General features: G+C 41.1%; 3 protein-coding genes across 5 annotated transcripts in view; 1 reads left to right on the top strand and 2 right to left on the bottom strand.

The window, feature by feature from the left end:
* Positions 1 to 7,367, bottom strand: part of LOC132871451 (E3 ubiquitin-protein ligase RNF31) — a 34,010-nt gene extending 26,643 nt beyond the window's left edge. Inside the window, exons 1-8 of one of the 2 annotated variants that reach the window (XM_060905615.1) lie at positions 7,281 to 7,367; positions 5,658 to 5,855; positions 5,419 to 5,565; positions 3,097 to 3,252; positions 2,971 to 3,027; positions 2,451 to 2,598; positions 2,091 to 2,262; positions 668 to 816 (exon numbers count right to left, since the gene is read on the bottom strand). In XM_060905615.1, the coding sequence (XP_060761598.1) occupies positions 668 to 816; positions 2,091 to 2,262; positions 2,451 to 2,598; positions 2,971 to 3,027; positions 3,097 to 3,252; positions 5,419 to 5,565; positions 5,658 to 5,852 (1,024 nt within the window). In that variant the 5' untranslated portion in view covers positions 5,853 to 5,855; positions 7,281 to 7,367. Of the gene's footprint in view, positions 1 to 667; positions 817 to 2,090; positions 2,263 to 2,450; positions 2,599 to 2,970; positions 3,028 to 3,096; positions 3,253 to 5,418; positions 5,566 to 5,657; positions 5,856 to 6,195; positions 6,505 to 7,280 lie in introns of those variants that run through there. The other variant, XM_060905616.1, reaches the window with a different exon arrangement.
* Positions 7,368 to 8,721: 1,354 nt separating this feature from the next.
* Positions 8,722 to 11,857, bottom strand: LOC132871453 (uncharacterized). The gene is made up of 2 exons (XM_060905620.1): positions 11,538 to 11,857; positions 8,722 to 9,404 (listed from the first exon to the last, which is right to left on the bottom strand). Exons 1-2 carry the CDS (start codon positions 11,764 to 11,766, stop codon positions 9,022 to 9,024), a joined length of 612 nt encoding a protein of 203 aa, XP_060761603.1. The 5' UTR covers positions 11,767 to 11,857; the 3' UTR covers positions 8,722 to 9,021.
* Positions 11,858 to 11,917: 60 nt separating this feature from the next.
* buc (bucky ball) lies at positions 11,918 to 15,409 on the top strand. Of its 2 annotated transcripts, none has more exons than XM_060905618.1 (7): positions 11,918 to 12,170; positions 12,254 to 12,318; positions 12,565 to 12,717; positions 12,791 to 14,296; positions 14,459 to 14,573; positions 14,671 to 14,780; positions 14,852 to 15,409. In XM_060905618.1, the coding sequence occupies exons 2-7, from the start codon at positions 12,312 to 12,314 to the stop codon at positions 14,881 to 14,883; spliced, it is 1,923 nt and encodes a 640-aa protein (XP_060761601.1). In that variant the 5' UTR covers positions 11,918 to 12,170; positions 12,254 to 12,311; the 3' UTR covers positions 14,884 to 15,409. The 2 variants fall into 2 exon arrangements, with proteins under 2 accessions (XP_060761601.1, XP_060761602.1); XM_060905619.1 differs by having other exon boundaries at positions 11,919 to 12,170; positions 14,459 to 14,569.
* The last annotated feature ends 4,676 nt before the right edge of the window (positions 15,410 to 20,085 follow it).

The raw sequence follows: 20,085 nt of genomic DNA, 5'->3' as shown, positions 1-20,085 counted from the left end.
TCCGGAACCTCGGATGTTGGCGTGTATGTGTATGGCGATGGGTTTTTAACGACATAGGTATACAGATCATGTGGGCTGAAGTCAGGTAAAGACGAGGGCTTCGTGTACTTCCGTACGTTAGTGAACAATCCTGGTGGAAGCAGGTAAACGTCGTTCTCTAAGCCTGCTAACCTCAATTTTTGCAAATACCTCTCCCTCTGCTCGCCCTGTAAATGCCCTACGTCGCTGGATAGTGAAGGTGTGTTCTGCATCTCGCTCCTTTTTCTTTTATGTTTTTCGTTTGTCGCCTTCCTCGCATTCAAACTGATTCGAGCCGAAGTCCACTACATGTCCAAAATGGCGGTCGCGTTTACGAAGGTCATGTGACTGAAAAGGGTCTATAGTAACTCATATAATCACTCTTTACAACCGTGGTGATCAAAAAAGCATCTCAGCATGCAACAGCAAACAAAAGAACACACTGGGTTCCACAATCTTAGAATCAAGAACAAGTTCCTATTAAAGTGGCCGGTGAGTGTATATATCGTTTGCTATTTCACTGAAGCCTTGCTGAACGTTACAATGCACGAACACTGGAAACTCCTTCGAGAAATAAACATCTCCTGACAGAAAATTTATAGTTATAACTACAGAAAGGATGAACACATTCGAACTAGCACTGACTGACCTGTGATGGTAGACGGCTGCGGAGGATCTTCCTGTACAACCGGTGGGGTGGTGGCGGCCAGACGAGGGCGCTCACAGGTATTACACAACACCTGCTGCAGCGTGTTCACTGTCGTGCAGTACGAACAATGCCACGTGGTCGGAGACGGACTGCGAGGAAAGCGAGCATGAGCAAAGACTCAAGCGTGCACAGTTAGCGCTTACTGTGTACCCAGTAATACAAGAAATCTCCCGGCTGCTTCTGAAGTCGATCATCGGAGTTGTACGAATTTGAAAAGTCGTAGTTGAAGATAACCTCGGTGTTGAATTTTTTTGTTAAATCACTAAAGGTGGAGTAAAATCTTCCAGGTTCTACCAACAGCTAGATCTGCGTCATCATTCCATTTATCATTCACTCCCTTAGTCCTTAATCGCAGCTATTTCAGCTGAGCTGTGATCAGTTCCTAAATATTGAAACTTGTCAAATGAATAAACAAATGCTGACAACAAACATGTTCTAAATTAGTTTTTAAATCCATGCACCATCATATTATATTTCAATCAATATTCCTTGATCTATTAGCTATTTCACACACATGGATTCCTGTTCAGTGACCTATAACTTGTGTATTTCTTAAAGTTTTAAACAATTATGATCCCTTCTGCAATTTTTTACCCGTCTAAAATACACAATGATGTCGATAAATGGCTGCGTGTGCCCATTCTCACCCCATTATGACCCAAAACAGGAAATGGTATTGGTATAAAATCAGAAGAAGTCAGTGACAAAATTTCAGAACTGTTTTTATTTAAATCAAACGCCGTTGTTGTATTCTGTACTTAAACAACACTGCATTCTGTATTTTTTAAGGATTGGTTGAGTCAAGAATCCAGAAAATGATCATATTGAATCGACGCTTGGATTCGACTCGGTGAATCGACTCTTTGAATCAAGATCTCTGGAATTTCTGAACTCGAGCTGTATGTAAAAGGTCTTCAGGTGTATAAGCAATAAAACGAAAGTCCAGGTCAAGTGTTGAGTCTTTAAGTCAGGTCCGACTCAACAGAATCGACATGAGGACTGAGGCGCAGGGGACGCTGTAATCCAAAACGAATAAATGAAGCAAAATAAAACAACTACGCAAACACAAATAAAATAAAAATCCTTCTTCTGTAACTTTCACCCACATTGTGTCCAGGTGATAAAGGAAAGACTTCACAAGTTACTACTAACAAGGCTAAGTCAGGTTTGGAGTCACGAAGGTCAAGTCTGAAGTCTATTTTAATCCGATTTAAGTGTGGCTCGGACTCGAGTGCCCATCTCTGATATATAGTGCATACTGCTGATCATTAAACAAAGATAAGATACAATACATTCGATATTTTAAACCATTTATCTAAAGAGAGCAAAAAAACACTGAACAGCACCTGAGTGTGAATCCCACCTGAATGTTTTGGGGGTTCTAGGGGGCGCCACTGGGACCCTGGTGTGTGTGGCGCGAGCCGGGTGCGAGTGGTAGAGTCGGTCGCACTCTGAACACAGACGCTGGGAGCACGTAGTGCAGCAGGACGTCGCGGGGAAGCGCCCACATATGATGCAGTTCTTTTCACAGACAGCTTTGGAAGACATATGGAGAATGTTAGCGAGTTCGCGCTTTTCCTGACACGTTGCATTTATTCATTCATTTATCCAAAGCAACGCTGGATCAGACAGCAGAGTGGCCTGAGGGTTACAGATCACGTGTGTATCGTATCAAATAAATACTGAATATAATACAAATGAGAGGTGTGAGACAGGAGCTCACCTGTTGGCTTGGTGGGTGTGATGGAGGACAGAGACAGCAGTCCTGTGGGCTGAGACGGAGACACTGCGGGAAGGGACTGTTCCTCCCACGGCCTCTCGCTGGACGGAGAGATCATGACAGCGTCTGGGCTCACCTCAGGATCTATATCCTGTTGGACCGACACAATCATGCCAAGTCTTTACTATCATTCTATTTTCTCTCTTAAAATTAATAAGACGAGCAAAAAAAAAGTCCTGACGCTGGAGACTCATTCCATAAACATTAAATAAACTCCTTCTTTCAGAAAACTTCATCGCATCAACAGATGTACAAAACAAGTCCATACCAACAAGCTGTTACTATAGAAACGGTAATGTATTAGAACGAGTGCATTAATATAAACCTGTGATTTGTCAGAGCTGCTGTTATAGAAAATTAATCAACACCTTCTGACCAATCAGAATTGAGAATATAACAGTGCTGTGGGACACAAAGATGGTAGTGTGTGTGTGTGTGTGTGTGTGCGTACATGCTTAAATACCTTCACAGTGAGTGAGGGGATGATTCTCTCAAAGAACTCTGGGTGAGGATGGGTGTCCTGCACACACAAATAAAGATTATTATTATTATTATTATTAGTAGTAGTATTAAAGCACACGGCACTGACCTTAATGAGCATGTCCAGCTCTCCACGCAGACTCATGACCTCCAGTGTCACCGATGCCACTTTGGCGACGTCCGGCTCTGTGATGTCGTCGGGAAAGCTCAGGCCGTCTGGCTGCTGATTGGTGTAGCCGTAAAGGCACAGGACGGCCCGCCCACCCTGAGAGACAGCGTGAGAGAGAGAACACTCGTTCACTGACAACTCTTCTCCTTCTCGGCTTGTCATCGGCGCAACTTTCAACATATTATTAGGGCATTTTTTTGCCAATTTCTAATTGAAAAGAATAAAAAATAATAATACATATTTATTTATTTACTCACTCCTTCAACGTATTTATTTTTTTTACATCACATAAATTTGCAAAAATTCTAATTATATCAAATTATTACAAAAATTAAAGTATCTTTTTATTTTAGTTTTCATCTCAAATTTTTGAGTTGAATTTTTGAGCTTGAAAATTAAAGTAATGCTAGTTATAAAACCAGGACTGTGAAATAGAAATGACAAAATCCGAGGAAACAATTTTAGCAGGGGGTCTGGGGGCCGCAGGGCCCCAGAAGCTGAACAGATTTTGTGCATATTGATAGATTTGAAGCGTCTCCTGAAAGCAAATATTTTCTCAACCATGCCATTTAATTTGAACTGTTATTATTATGTTGAAATAATACAGTATGAACTGATTTACCTTTTAACTGATAAGGGTTCACTTGAAGAATGAAAATATATCAATAACATACCTCATATTGTAAATTCACTCATATTCTTGTGTCGATTCGTATCAATTCATTGGGTACCATAATGTCTTTTCTAGGGGGGAAATTCTAGACTGACTATTAAATAATAGTCACTAAGGTTCTTGTTTTTGAACTGATTCAATACCAAAATGTCTTTCTTGTTCATGTTAGACAGATTCTAGTCAAAAACTATATACAACTATTTACAAGTCAATATTTATATTTATTTCCTTTTCTTTGTTAGCAGTTTCTTCAGCTTAGAAAGCCTACTTTTTTCTTTATGACTTTCTATATGGCTTTTCCTTGCTCTTTTGGTCTCTCTTTCATTACATATTCATGATAACAATGAACATTATGAACAATAACACAAGTTAAAACTACATAAATAATAAATGTGAACAAGATGGTCTACCTGATAATCTATAGTTCAACAGCTTCAATTTCACCAATTCCGCATGTTTTTTTCCTTTAACATGGTCAACCAAACGTGTTCTTCCACCAGAACCGTACTTCACATCCTGATGGCACAAGATGGAGTAAGCTTTCCCCGGTTCTTTTATCTTCCGTATGTGCTCATGGAGATATTCACTACCGGCTTTAAACTCCAGCCATCGCCAATTCCATGGATTTTTGATGCCGTTTTCCTTGTCAATGTTTTTGACATCGTCGGTCTCACTGCCCTCCCTCTGAACGATGTCCCTCCGTGACGCGGACATACCGCAAAAGTCTCCTTTTCAAAACCGGTGATATCGAAAGCGTGTTTAAAGAGCACAATGGTAAAACGAAAAGAACACAAGATTCGCGCCATGGTTTGTAAGCATGGCACAAATGCCGTAAACTGGTCTGTCATTGTCGCAAAAGAAAAAAAGATACCAAAAAAATTACAATGTCGTTACAGAAAGAACAATTTGCAGTAGGCTCTTTCCCAGACTCGCCGGCTTGGTGACACTCGCTGTACGAGACTACTAGCGGTCAGTAGACAACAACCCCCCCCCCCAATTTGTTATTGCAAAATTAGATGATTTACTAAAATGATATTTTTGGCGGCCAAATTCGTGGAATTCTGCAGATCCGCGGATTTTTCACAGCCCTGTAAAACTGATAACTGGCAACAAAACAACAGACTTCAACAGGGATATTATAATTATTTATAAATAATTATAAAACATCAAACAATATAAACCAGATAAGATAAATAAAACATACATTAAAAAAAATTATATATATATATATATATATATATATATATATATATATATATATATATATATAAACCTTCAACTAATTAAGTAAATTCTATAATAATTCAAAACAATACAATTACGACCATTCTGTAATTAAAAATGATTTAATTTTAGTGCTGTTATAATCACACACACAAAAAAATGATGCCTTCATGAACAAAAATGTCACACAAATTATTATTTTTTAAATAGTTCAGCCATAACGACAACAGCGTGAGTGTGAAACTAAAGAAACAAACCTTTCTTTACTACATTTAGCTTGAAAGGCTGGAAACTGTGTAAAATGCACACACAAAGATAATAAGATAATCTGAGCGTCGTAACAGTGTCGTTTTAGTGTCACTCACATGAATGGCGTCCACCGTGGCCCTGAACACGGGGTTGTTGTGTTTCACTGTGCGCCAGTACTTGGGTCTGTTGGGGTTGGTCAGGTTTGAGCCGTATTTCTCCAGGATGTTGAGTGCTGTGGACAGTTTCTGCAGTGACGCTATTGCCTGGAAGAAAAGAAAAGAAGGCATTATGACAACCTATATCCTTAACTCTCAACTTTGCACTGTTGTAACAGAAAATGAGAATTGACCCTCACCTCTTTCTTGTTGCTTCCAGCACTGTTTTCTATCAGCATGGTCTCTGCGGCAATGTAACGATATTTAGCCGACGGAGGCAGAGAGATGTTGGCCACAGCGGACACGCCGTTCTTGATGTCCTGCGCAGAGCTGGCTCTCGATAAACACGCCTCGGCCTGGCTCCTCACTTCCTCCAACTGTTCCAACAGCGTCATCGCCTGAAAGTGAAAGAACCACAAAAAAAAAGAAGAGGACACAGACAGCTGAGCCTTCTCACATTCCTCAGAGGAGTACGCATTTACCAAAGATTTATGGTGTGATTATGAAGCTGATGTGAAGACGTGGAGCAATCATGAAAGTCATCATTACATAATACAGCTGTATAATTGCAATATGAGTCTGGTGTTAAAATACAACATTAAATACCTTTGAAAAATAATGAAGAGTATTCCATTGACAAAACTGTACATGAAATTATCACCATATACAAATTGTATAAAGATAAAAAGATTAAAAGTCTTGAATTTGCTGTAATAAGGAAATAAACAGTAGTTCTACCTCTGAATGACAGAACTTTCTTTTGGTCTTGTGAATCCAGATATCTCGGCGTATTTTGTTACTGATCGCGATTTATTCGTTTAATTTAATTAATCCCAGTACTTAAAAATAATTAATAACTTAATTAGTTTCAGAATACCTTTGGTTTCTGACAGTGAACGGAAAGTGAAAGCAATATCAGTGCAATGTTGTCTTTTTCCACTTCCGTATTTCCATAAACCACGCCTCCTGCGTTTAGATTGGTTAGTATAGCCACTCTCAGCCAATCATAGCGCAGAAGGAAGTGTTTAGCCGACTTCAGGATGTGAAAGAGTCGATTCAACGAGGCATTGCTTCACAGTTGAACACAAACAAATACACTCGGAAAAAACCTTGTAAAATAACACACAATATATGATGAATAAAGTGAATGACAGACGCTCTTGACACAAATACAGTCTTAACATTATGTCCTACCGTAATTTAGAGAGCTAACGATTAGCAACATTTTTATTGCAAGCTAATTTTGTCGTAAATTTGACTTTTTTTCCCACAGGAAAATCTCGCTCTGATACGGGTTTTGTTTTATGAACGCATTTATCAATCACAACAAAGGATTCTCCTACTTTTTTCATGAACAAAAGCACCCATGCGGAATCGACTCCAAAGCCGCTGAGCCGATTCCTGACTGCACCCAATGCATTCAACCAGGGAGTCGACTCTTTTCAGTCGAGAGTCGATTCTCAGCTTTTATCAATGTGAAGCATCAAAGAATCGACTCTTTTCAGAATCGAGTCCCAGCCCAAGTTGACTTTTATACATTTCCTAACCTTTGTTTATGTTAAAAACACAGTTTACAGAGTGGAATCAAGCTTTCTGGATCATTTAATCTTTCAAAACCCAAGTAACAAAAAGCAATATCGTGTAGGTTTATTAAATAGATAGGTAGCCTAGCTTGCTTTGGACTTCAGCTAGCAAAACAGCTAATAAACACACACTGAGATTGCCAGGCAACCTGACAGTTGTGTGTTCATGTATTAATATGTTAAATTAATCTATAACAACTCATATATTTCAGTAACTTTGTATTTATAAGTGTTACTTACTGCGCAATTGAATATGACTAGTCAACTAGCTCTTGGGTTTGTACACAGTACGGTAGCCGATAAGGTCCATAGTAAAGCGCGTTTGTGTTAATTACCGCCATCTTCTGGAGGAGAGCGGTAGCGCAGTGAGTCCCAAAATCATGTGACCTTTAGAGTCACTTAGATGCATTAATTATTGTTTTTCTGTTCCAAATGATGGATTTTAACCTTGTGAATGACTTGATCACTACCTGAAGAAATAAACATCTTATATGCTCCATATTCAAATAGCTGGATTATACTTTTGCACATATGGTAAATAAACTGGTTGCTTTTGTTTGTACTCTTGCTGATATATTCTTAATGTCCATCATAATCATAATGCTGCACTGAAATGTATCTCTCTCTCATTATCTCTAGCTGCTTTATCCTTCTACAGGGTCGCAGGCAAGCTGGAGCCTATCCCAGCTGACTACGGGCGAAAGGCGGGGTACACCCTGGACAAGTCGCCAGGTCATCACAGGGCTGACACAGACAACCATTCACACACACACACACATTCACACCTACGCTCAATTTAGAGTCACCAGTTAACCTAACCTGCATGTCCTTTGGACTGTGGGGGAAACCGGAGCACCCGGAGGAAACCTGCGCAGACATGGGGAGAACATGCAAACTCCACACAGAAAGGCCCTCGCCGACCACGGGGCTCGAACCCAGGACCTTCTTGCTGTGAGGCGACAGCGCTAACCACTACACCACCGTGCCGCCGCACTGAAATGTATAACATTTCCAAACTATAGTTTATGATGCACAGAAATACTAATGTTTGAAAATGTAACATATGACCAAAAATAAAGCAGTTTAAAATAAAAGTATTTAGAATTTACATCTCTCATCTCATTATCTCTAGCCGCTTTATCCTTCTACAGGGTCGCAGGCGAGCTGGAGCCTATCCCAGCTGACTACAGGCGAAAGGCGGGGTACACCCTGGACAAGTCGCCAGGTCATCACAGGGCCGACACATAGGCACAGACAACCATTCACACTCACATTCACACCTACGCTCAATTTAGAGTCACCAGTTAACCTAACCTGCATGTCTTTGGACTGTGGGGGAAACCGGAGCACCCGGAGGAAACCCACGTGGACACGGGGAGAACATGCAAACTCCACACAGAAAGGCCCTCGCCGGCCCTGGGGCTCGAACCCAGGACCTTCTTGCTGTGAGGCGACAGCACTAACCACTACACCACCGTGCCGCCCATTTCCAGACTTTTTTTTTTCTAAAAAAAAAAAAAATGCAATCGTTCAGAGATGTTTTTGTATTACATGATGGAGCATAAAGTAATAATCCATGTAGAAATATAGTGATTTGTAAATTTACAGTGAATGTGTGATATACAACATGCAGACATTTTGACAAATATTAGGAGACATTTTAATACACGAATGCATATTTTGTTGTACACACAGACTGAAAAGGTCCGGTCGTACTACAGCATTACATAGATGTAAATTTCATCTTTAAAAAAAAAAAAAATTACTCTTCCTTTAATCTAGCAAACAATTATGACACTAATAAATGTATCCTAATAGTTTTTAAAGCAAACTAAACATACCTAGAAAGCTTTTGTTGTCTAAAGGATTACTTGCAATTGAGACTATTCCTAGATTCGATCCCAGATACAGCCATTTTTGCCTAAATTTGTAAAAATATAATTATTTTAACTCTACGTACTGTATCTCCATATAAAACAATCTATATCTTTTCTTCTTTGAAGGAATCCTTATCCAGTAAAATATCTTTCAGCTTTTGCTTTAGTTCACTATTTTCCTGCCTTAGTCGGTTCATTTCCATTTCCCATGCATACAGGTGTTGTAAAGTTAAGTCTGTTTGTGTAGAACTCTCTCGAACTGCAGGTTTATTCCTCCACGCTGGTGCCATGTGGACATTTTGCACAGGACTGAGTTTCTCTGATAACTGGAGCAAAGCTTCAGCGCTCTCTGCTCTTAATCTTCTCTGTTCTTTCAGGATATTTCGTGCACGTCGCACCTTGGTGGGTGTTCTTCCTAAATCATGTCCAAGTTGTTTGCTTGGTGCCCAGTCTGGGTTTTCTGTGTCAATTAAGGAAGCTGGTTCACCTGGAAAAAAGAAAATCAAACAAACACTTGGATCTGTTTGCACATCACACTACAACCAACTGCATTACTGCTGTATCTGCTGCTATTGCTTATTTGCACTACTGTTCATATACACCTACTACTCTTCTAGCACCTTCTCCATTACAGATATTGTACTGCATGTGCACTACTGCGGTTTTGTACATTGTTTGATTTTAGAGTGTATTTTTATCTATATTTATATATATTGTTTTTCTTAAGTTAAAAAAAGGCTTTTTTTGTAATCTTTCTGTTTTTACAAGTAAGGTAAGAGAGAAATGACATTTCAATTCTTCTATGTGTCCCGGACACAGTGGTATGCAAAAGTTTAGGCACCCCTGGTCAAAATTGCTGTTACTGTGAACAGTTAAGCAAGTTGAAGATGAAATGATCTCCAAAAGGCATAAAGTTAAAAATGACTCATTCCCTTTATATTTTAAGCAAAAACAATTTTTTATTTTCATCTTTTACATTTTCAAAATGACAAAAAAGGAAAAGGGCCCGAAGCAAAGGTTTGTGCACCCTGTATGGTTAGTACCTAGTAACACCCGCTTTGGCAAGTATCACAGCTTGTAAACACTTTTCGTAGCCAGCTAATAATCTTTCAGTTCTTACCTGAGGCATTTTCACACATTCATCCTTGCAAAAGGCTTCCAGTTCTACAAGTTTCTTGGGCTATCTTGCATGCACTGCTCTTTTGAGATCTATCCACAGATTTTCAATGCTGTTTAGGTCAGGGGACTGTGAGGGCCCGGGCAAAACCTTCAGCTTGGGCCTCTTGAGGTATTCCATTGTAGATTTTGTGGTGTGTTTTGGATCATCGTCTTATTGTAGGACCCATCCTCTTTTTAACTTCAACTTTTTTACAGATGGTGTGATGTTTGCTTCCAGAGTTTGCTGGTATTTATTCGAATCCATGCTTCCCTCAACCAATGAAATGTGCCCTGTGCCACTGGCTGCAACAAAACCCCAAAGCATGATCGATCCACACCCATGCTTCAGAGTTGGAGAGGTGTTCTTTTCCTGGAATTTGGCACCCTTTTTTTCTCCAAACATACCTTTGCACATTGTGGCCAAAAGGTTCTATTTTGATTTCATCAGTCCACAGGACTTGTTTCCAAAATGCATCAGGCTTATTTAGATGTTCATTTGCAAACTTCAGACACTGAATTTTGTGGCTCGGACGCAGGAATGGTTTTCTTCTGATGACTCTCCCATGAAGGTCATATTTGTTCAGGTGTCGCTGCATAGTAGAACAGTGCACCACCACTCCAGGGTCTGCTAAATCTTTCTGAAGGTCTTTTGCAGTCAAACAGGGGTTTTTATTTGCCTTTCTAGCAATCCAACGAGCAGTTCTTTCAGAAAGTTTTCTTTATCTTCCAGACCTCACCTTGATCTCCACTGTTCCTGTTAATTGCCATTTCTTAATAACATTACGATCTGACGAAACAGCTACCTGAAAACACTTTGCTATGTTCTTGTAGCCTTCTCCTGCTTTGTGAGCATCAATTATTTTATTATTCAGAATGCGAGGGAGTTGCTTAGAGGAGCCCATGGCTGTTGATTTTAGGGACAAGTTTGAGGAGTCAGAGAATTTATACAGCTTTGAAATCTGCATCATCTGACCTTTCCTAACGAAGAATTTGAACAAGTCACAGCTCAATAAGCTAATTAAGGTCTGGAAGCTTGGGAAATGTTATCTGAGAACTCAAATGTATTGGGGTGCCTAAACTTTCACATGGTGCTCCTTTTCTTTTTTCAATCTCCAATTGTACAAAACAAAAATAATACACAAATCCTGCATAAAACGCTGAAAATAAATGTCTCGTCTTTACCTTTACGCCTTTTGGTGATCAGTTCATCTTCTGCTCACTTACAGTAACAGACATTTTCAGTAAGGGTGCCCAAACTTTTGCATGCCACTGTATGTAGTAATTGACAATAATAAAAAAAAAAAAAAAATCTTTGGATGAAGGAGAGAACTCGAATGTGAACAGAAACCAAATGAGACTCTTATGCAAAAAAACAAAACAAAACACCTCTTCTATGCTGACTTAAGACTTTATATTTTATATTAAGTTAAATACAACCAAATAAAATGATCTTGATCTTTACCTGAAATAAAATGCTCACTACAGATGCGGGTATTGGGGAATTTCTCTGGGGTTTTCAGGTTCAGATCTTCTCGTCCTATTCTCTTTAACCACTCATTCCTTCGTTGTTCTTGAAGCATTTGCAGCTCTTTGTTGACATTTTTCTTGATAGCAGGCAGACGGTAGTACCGTTTACCTGTTTCTCGATTTGACCGATTAGAACAACCGAAAACAGCGCAAAAATGAACCATACTGAAGTGAAAACAGCTGAATTAATCCCTGCTGCCAGCAAAAACTTGCTTCTTCTTGTCCCCCAGGAGACGTGATCACGTGACGAGTGAAGCAGTCTGTCATCATCATGCGCGCTAGTCCTGCGCAACAGTTGCGCATAATTACTGATTCCTGTTTATAGGCTGCGCAACTTCAACGCCGCCAGGTGTTCAAACAGCCTCTCATTAATCAAGTGCAGTGAAATGAGAGGTGATTAGTCCAAGGCGGCGCCTTTACATTCTGGGCTGGTGGACACCTGCTGATCTCAGCCATGCGTCAGGAGCTCATACGGGCTATTTATAGGGTTGAGGATGGTGGTCTGCAGAGTTTGTTGCTCTCGCTTGGTGCACTGATTTGCACATTGAGTTCACATTGCACGTTTAAGGTTTGTTTTTAAATCCTGAATACTCTGGAAATGTCTTGATGGTCTCTTTTTCTTAAAGATTTTTAAACAATCTTCTTTTACAGTTGTTTCATAGTGGTGTTTGTGTATCCTGTGTTTTTGGTCCCAGTCCCTTCACTAAAAATGGAAGGTGAGCATCATGGTTTCAGTGGCCACTTGTTTTGTTTTGGCTGGGTTTAATTCACAAGTTCTCAACTTCTGGTCTTGGGGTAGTACAGCCTGTCTTAACACATCTTTTTATTAAACTAATCAACCCTTTCATTGTCCCAACACGCCTTAATCAGAGTTGGGAGCAGGGGAAACACTAAAATGTGCAGGATAGCAAATGTTTGGGGTTTTTTTTTTGACATTGAGGAATATCTTTATCATTTTCTAGACGTTTCTCATCCTTCACAATCGGATGTTGAGCAACCACAGCCCCCTGTTAATCACAGTAGACCATTTTTCTATGTTCAACCACCATCTCAGCCTTATTTCATGTATCAGTGGCCTATGGATCCATTTGGACAATATGGCTTCCCAGGACCAGGTAAGGAATCCTTTGAGTATTCTCTTTCACCCATCTGAATGTTTCCTGACTTATTTCACTTTCTTTTTTGTAGCGTTTCCATTTGGGCGTCCTTCCATGCCTCCGTATCCATTTATGCAGTACCCTGGTTATGTGGTCCCACATGCACCCATGCAGCCAACGGATTACAGGAGGATTACCCCATTCTTTCCTTCTGTTGCCTCTTATGATCTCCGTTTCCGTCAGCACTTCCAGCAGATGAGCATGCATCGAGAGACCACGTCATCCGAAGCCCAGACGGAGCCTGGAGATCTGGTTAGTAAACTGATGGATGACTTGGAAGGGCTTCAAGCATGTGACAAGTCTAGAGCCCAAGTCAAGGAACCCAATGTGATGGCTTCCTCAACTCCTGCTGTTGTCACATTCACTCATGAGGTGGAGAAGATGAACTACAGGGAGAATGAGTTAAATATGAAGCCTGTTTCTCAGCTTGATCAGGCAGACCTGGATGATTTGGTGAACCCGGTGATGCTCAGTGACTCTGCTGTATATGATGCAGAGTCGAGCCAGGGCCAGCTAGAGGAGTGTGTGTTGTCAGATGTGCTGCCTCTTGACAGTTCCTCTGTTCGTGATGAAAGTCAGAGACGGGGCCAAGAGTACAGACAAGGAGACTTGGAGATGCCATGCTTTCAGGATGAGAAATCTGGCACCAGTAATGTTGGCGATGGAAGCCATTCAACTGAAGTTCAAGATTCTGGAGCTCATACTTCTAATTGCAATGGGACCTCTGATCTATGTGAGGATAAGACCTCTATCCAAAGTGAGAAGGTTGAGAATTTGTCTCTAGGTTCTGTGGAGGTTACCAAGCCTCTGTTGCAGATGACTGCAGACTGTGATCTGCCATATCAAATTCTCCACCTTCCTTGCAATAAGTCTACCACTGGCTTGTTGCTTCAGAAAGAGGCTGACTCGTTGCTGTACATGGATGCTGCATCTGTGCTGTTGCCTTCTAAAAGATACACTTTTGGCAGCCCATACACCCATAACTACTACCCTCTGGTGGCTCCTGAGCGGCAGAGTGTCCTCAGCCCTTCGTTAGATGAGCTTTCCTCCAGGGATGAGATGTTCTCCACTGATGTTGAAGATGAACTAGTATCTGGGCAAGCCTACATTGATGGTGGCAAACTGGCAGAAACCAGTGCTGTTCCCATTCACTCTAAAATGGATCCTGCAGATAAACCATGCTCTGTCTGTGCCAAAACATGTGCCTGCTGTGGAGCAAGCATTCCAGATGAAGACCTCAGTCCTGCAGAGGTGTTGGATCAAGACTGGGACTATGAGTTGGAGGAAGATACTGAGGTGCCAAGTACTGGTGATGCCCAGAAAGCAGTGTTAAGGCAACATCTATCCAGGCATGAATTATCACCTTGTGCTGAGGTTTCCAAACACAAAACCAGGAAGGTGCTCGAGGTTTCAGAGCCAAGTGGGCAGGACCAAGACCACAGCAGAGGAGAGTGTGGTGAGCTGCTTCATCATGCTACTAAAGGAGACAAGAGTCGAGGCAAAGCTCAGAAGGGTACCCAGTCCAGATCTTACTCTGGTAAGTAATGAATTGTTTAATGGTACTTTGAGGCCCCTCCACTGCATGGCTTGAAGGGTTCCTGGTGCAGTGAAGATTGAGTTCCCGAAACTGATTTGTCATGCTGTTATAGGAAGATAAACCAATGTGTGATTCTGTACTTGTAATTTCACTGTTTTCCAGAACACTTTCAGAGAGAAGGTCCAGGAGAGATGACCGACCAAGAGAACTGGACTGGCTGCAGCGGCAAGCAGAGATCACGATCCTGCAGGCCAGCCAGCGTTCAAGAAAAAGGCAGGTTCTCTTTGGTGTAATTGTTTTCTCCTCCTCTTAGTGATCACCATTTTTAGTGACTTAAGATTCCTATTTGAAAACTTGCAATGTCATGAAGGAAGACCTTCAAGACGAAGGCCTTCTTGCAAGACCCTTGCTCAGCAGAGGCCAAGGAGAAATGAATATGATGACCACAATGAGGCAGAGCTTTCCTACTGCCAAAGGGGTAGAGGTAAGCACAGTGTGACCTTGTCTTGGAATATTTCTACTAGTGCTCAATTTAATGGCATCTTTCCTTACCAGGATCAATGAAGAGAAGAGGCACAAGATACTAAGTGATGAGCACTGCTATAATACTTGAGTGTATTACCTAATATTAGCACTCTTGCACTATGGAATACACAAGCATGTTATAATAAATAAACGAGCACTGGTATTTATGTGAATAAGGGGTAATACTGAAATGAATGCCTTGCTGCAGATGACTGCATTTCCAATGCTCACACTGTTATTTTGAGTGCTGTGCACTCATCTTAATCCTGCTGAAGGATGACTTCCCTGGACCATTCCTTGACGTGCTAGACTCATTCCTGTGTGCTTATGGCTGGATCTGGGAGGTGTGGATCGAGCCTGTTCACTGCTGCCTTTGCTTGTCAAGGTCTGCTTCATTGAACCCGTTCTCAGAATATGTTTCGAAGGCTGGGCATTAGAAATGCAGCAGGAAACTTAAAACTTGGCTAATTGTATCGGCAGTCTGGCTGAGCCTAGCCCAGACTTGTCATTTTATTATTGTAGTGTGACCGGTTTTAAACCTGTAATGCAGTGTAATGTTGATGTACAGATGTGTTGACTTGCACAGTGGTGTCATTAAAATCTTTGCATTACACTGGAGTGTGGTGGGTTTTTGTGTGTAACTTGGTTCTGAAACTGATGCACTCCCATATCGTAGTCATTTAAGCCATTTGGATGCATTTGATGGTCAATTGCACATACTGGTTTAAGGGAGTGTGGCTGAAATTGGGTGCCAAAGACAAATTGCTTGGGGCATTCAGCAAATGGCTCTTGCATTTGTAAAACAATTTGCTACTGAAGTTGTCATGGGGGCATTCAGGGTTTTATGGGTGGGGGTGATGAATCTTGTATTGGTGTGCTTCCATATTGCACTTTGAAAATGAACTAAGGCAAATTTGTTGGTTTAAGTTAACTTGCATCAGGTGATCAATTGGATTATCTTCTTGCTTTTGTCCTAGTCTTTATGCAGACTTGTGGTTTGTCCAAGTACTGGGGGGAATGGGATTTAAATGGCTGAACCTAAAGAATTTAAATACGGTTTCCCTTGTTAACAACCAGTGTCCTAGTAATAATAGGTGAATGATCTAGGATGAGTCCTCTACAGACATGCAGCCAAACCCAGAATGGGGCTTAATGTTTTCAGTGCATCATACGCTGGGATCCAATGGAGGTCTGCACTCTCGAAGTAAGGTACAGTTATTGCCCCTTTTTAGGGGCACAACAGCTTGTCACTGGGGTAGTTCCCTCTAAGTACTTATTTGTACTTTTTTTAAATACTGCTTGGGAACATATGTACTACTTAAGCTATACATAATTACTGAGGTCCAAAACCTGAGCCCTAGGGCATACATTAGTGTAGCTTGTACCTTTTTGGGGGACAGAAATGGACTCTAACTGGTACCCCTGTTTGACAGTGCAGTGGCTGGTTTTCTTGGCTTTATTTCCCCCCCCCAATGTTTCCTTATGTCATGATTTGCTTGAATATCAGTGATCGTCAACTGTCATGATTGTTCACAATATAGGTCATTTAGAAGTGACCATTTCTTTCAATATAAACAACTGATTTTGCACCAGCTCTATTTTACATCTTCAACCACTCCGTATACATTGAGTGCATTTACATGCACATAGAGAAAATCGAATTTCTGCCGTTGCTCGACTGAAATCGAAGTTCTAAATGCCATGGATACACCTTAGCTAGGCTGAAATTGAACTAAACTTGATTTCTCGTAATCGAGCTACACGACCTTGATTGTGGTGTTTTTTTTTTTTTTTTTTGGCCAAGCTACTTGGTGCATGTATACCCTGTCGAACTACTTACTTCAGCACTGGCCGTTCCGGGAGTGACAAGACCACAAGCGGGAAACACGACAGCCTCGGTCGGCATGACAACAGTAGTAGCGAGCAGCAGAAGAGGTCAGGAGGAACAAATGAAGAGAAAATAGCGAGCAGAAACGTGCACTTCTGGAGCAATGAGGAGACAGAGTTCATGCTCATTCAGCTTAAGGAGTTGAATATATTAATTCATGGATGGGAGAAAAACACGCAATGGAGAACACGGAACTGATGACTTTGTTTACACTCTTGAATAGCTCTTCATGACGACAACTGGAAGTGTACCAACACGATGGGGTGTGTAGCGCCACCTGTGGCTCGGGTGTACCTCACACAATAGCTCGATTTCCTTGTGTGCATGTAGGATTGGATTTCTCTGGCACCCCTGCTGGGACCCTTTGCTCGATTACTGACAGCAGCTCGATTTGGATGTGCATGTAAACGTACTGATTGTAAATTGTGTAAACACTGGTAGATACCTGCACGAGGTAACCCAAAATTTAATGGCTGGCTGTCCTGTTTCAGCATTGGAGCATGTTGTGTCACTTGGAGTGACAGTTTTGACATCTGGAAAGTCTGTTTGACCATTTCCTCTAAATGTCACTTTGCTCCAAGGTTTGTGCTCCCCAGAGTGAAGGTTAAATTCTACATGGTGCCAAGCATACAGAAACTTAAAAAAAAAAACACTAACAATTGACATGTATTTGCACTAGGGGGTCCCATTACAACGGAAGCATCAGCTTTGTTTCTTTACACCTATACAAAACTTTTTTAAAAGAGTATTTACTTGCAGAAAGTGGGTTTGATTTGTGGAATTTCAGTCTTTATGCCATTATTTGGCTAGCTGCTGTATTGTAAACTACTTTAGAGCAAAGCTGTTTCCTCTATGGAGAAAACAGCACGTGCATGTTTTTCCTTCCTCTGTATTCAAGTTACACATGCAAACAATTAATGCAAGCTGTACTGCATACCAGCAGGCATGGGGTATGTGGGGTGTGTTGTGGTGTAGCCTGTTTTTAAAAAACAAAACTTGGAACATTCTCTGGAATCTCTTCAGTGTTTGAACAAGTACTAAGAATGTAGAAGGTAGTGCAAGAGTTAGCTTTTTGTGACTCAGTATTTTATTAATAATACACAATGCACAGAGCACCAAGTTGAAAGAATCCATTCAGTAGATGGTTAAACATTTAAGTTTATCGTTATTGTATTTCCAATGTTTTCAATTTATATTAAACTATATATCCTTTTGGATTAAACTCTCCTTGTTCTGTCATGTTTTGAGTTGCTATTTTATGCACTTATTTTAAATTAAAAAAAAAAAACAGGGCATCACCATTTTATTCAATTCCATAGCGTAAAATAATCCAAAATACATTAACTTGTATGTTGAATTAGAATTAAACTCTCATACACACAGACACCCCTTTAAATATATGCAAATATACTAATTTTCTGATTAAAAAAAGTTGTAAAGCCATTTTTATTGTTTATTTACAGTGGTGCTTGAAAGTTTGTGAACCCTTTAGAATTTTCTATATTTCTGTATAAATATCGTATGACCTAAAACATCAGATTTTCACACAAGTCCTAAAAGTAGATAGAGAACCCAGTTAAATGAGACAAAGATATTATACTTGATCATTTATTTATTGAGGAAAATGATCCAATATTACATATCTGTGAGTGGCAAAAATATATGAACCTCTATGATTAGCAGTTAATTTGAAGGTGAAATTAGAGTCAGGTGTTTTCAATCAATGGGATGACAATCAGGTGTGAGTGGGCACCCTGTTTTATTTAAAGAACAGGGATCTATCAAAGTCTGATCTTCACAACACATGTTTGTGGAAGTGTATCATGGCACAAACAAAGGAGATTTCTGATGACCTCAGAAAAAGTGTTGTTGATGCTCATCAGGCTGGAAAAGGTTACAAAACCATCTCTAAAGAGTTTGGATTCCACCAATCCACAGTCAGACAGATTGTGTACGAATGGAGGAAATTCAAGGCCATTGTTACCCTCCCCAGGAGTGGTCAACCAACAAATGCCGCTTTTCCACTACCATCGCGGCTGAGTTGGGCTGAGCTGTGCCGTGCTGAGTTGGGCTGAGTTGAGCTGAGTGGGGCTGTTGGAGTTGCATTTCGACTACAACCGCGCTGAACTGTACTGGCTGGAAGTGGGTGGACACATTGGGTGGAGTTACTGAAAGTGGGTAGACGTCACGTGATGTCGTTAGGCGGCGCAAACAGTGACATCAGTGAGCTTTTAAGCGGTAGTCTCACGACCCGGATAGTAAACAATAAACATGGAGGACATGGAGTCGTTAGTGTTGCTGGTCTTGGTGCTGTGGCTTGTTGTCCCCAACAACGCCAACAGATACTGGCAAGAGCGTATAGATGAGGCGAGGCGCATAAGGCTTCAGAAATTCTCGTAATTCTTCTTCTGCCGGGTTTACAGATCCCAGCGTGCTCGCGGGGCATGTGTGGGCATGTGAGGACACTCCTCCTCACCAGTCAGTGCACAGGGGAGTGTCTCCTCACGCCCCTAGCCCCACTCGACTCGGTTTGGCTCACTTCAGTCCTACTCCAAAACCGTGTGAGTTTTGGGTGCTGAGCAGGGCTGAAGCGAGCTGAGTCGTGCTGCTCTGAGGTAGTCGAAACGTGAGCCGTGTCGGGCTGAAGTGAGCTGAAAAAGGATAGTGGAAAAGGGCCAAAAGATCACTCCAAGAGCAAGGTGTGTAATAGTCGGCGAGGTCACAAAGGACCCCAGGGTAACTTCTAAGCAACCGAAGGCCTCTCTCACATTGGCTGATGTTAACGTTCATGAGTCCACCATCAGGAGAACACTGAACAACAATGGTGTGCATGGCAGGGTTGTAAGGAGAAAGCCACTGCTCTCCAAAAAGAACATTGCTGCTCATCTGCAGTTTGCTAAAGACCATGTGGACAAGCCAGAAGGCTATTGGAAAAATGTTTTGTGGACGGATGAGACCAAAATAGAACTTTTTGGTTTAAATGAGAAGCATTATGTTTGGAGAAAGGAAAACACTGCATTCCAGCATAAGAACCTTATCCCATCTGTGAAACATGGTGGTGGTAGTATCATGGTTTGGGCCTGTTTTGCTGCATCTGGGCCAGGACGGCTTGCCATCATTGATGGAACAATGAATTCTGAATTATGCCAGTGAATTCTAAAGGAAAATATCAGGACATCTGTCCATGAATTGAATCTCAAGAGAAGGTGGGTCATGCAGCAAGACAACGCCCTAAGCACACAAGTCATTCTACCAAAGAATGGTTAAAGAAGAATAAAGTGAATGTTTTGGAATGGCCAAGTCAAAGTCCTGACCTTAATCCAATGGAAATGTTGTGGAAGGACCTGAAGCGAGCAGTTCATGTGAGGAAACCCAC

This window comes from Neoarius graeffei, chromosome 23 (genome assembly GCF_027579695.1).
Source record: "Neoarius graeffei isolate fNeoGra1 chromosome 23, fNeoGra1.pri, whole genome shotgun sequence".
In the NCBI taxonomy this organism is placed as follows: domain Eukaryota; kingdom Metazoa; phylum Chordata; class Actinopteri; order Siluriformes; family Ariidae; genus Neoarius; species Neoarius graeffei.
The sequence above is the reverse complement of the archived record's forward strand: the minus strand, read 5'-3'. Positions and strand labels throughout refer to the sequence as shown.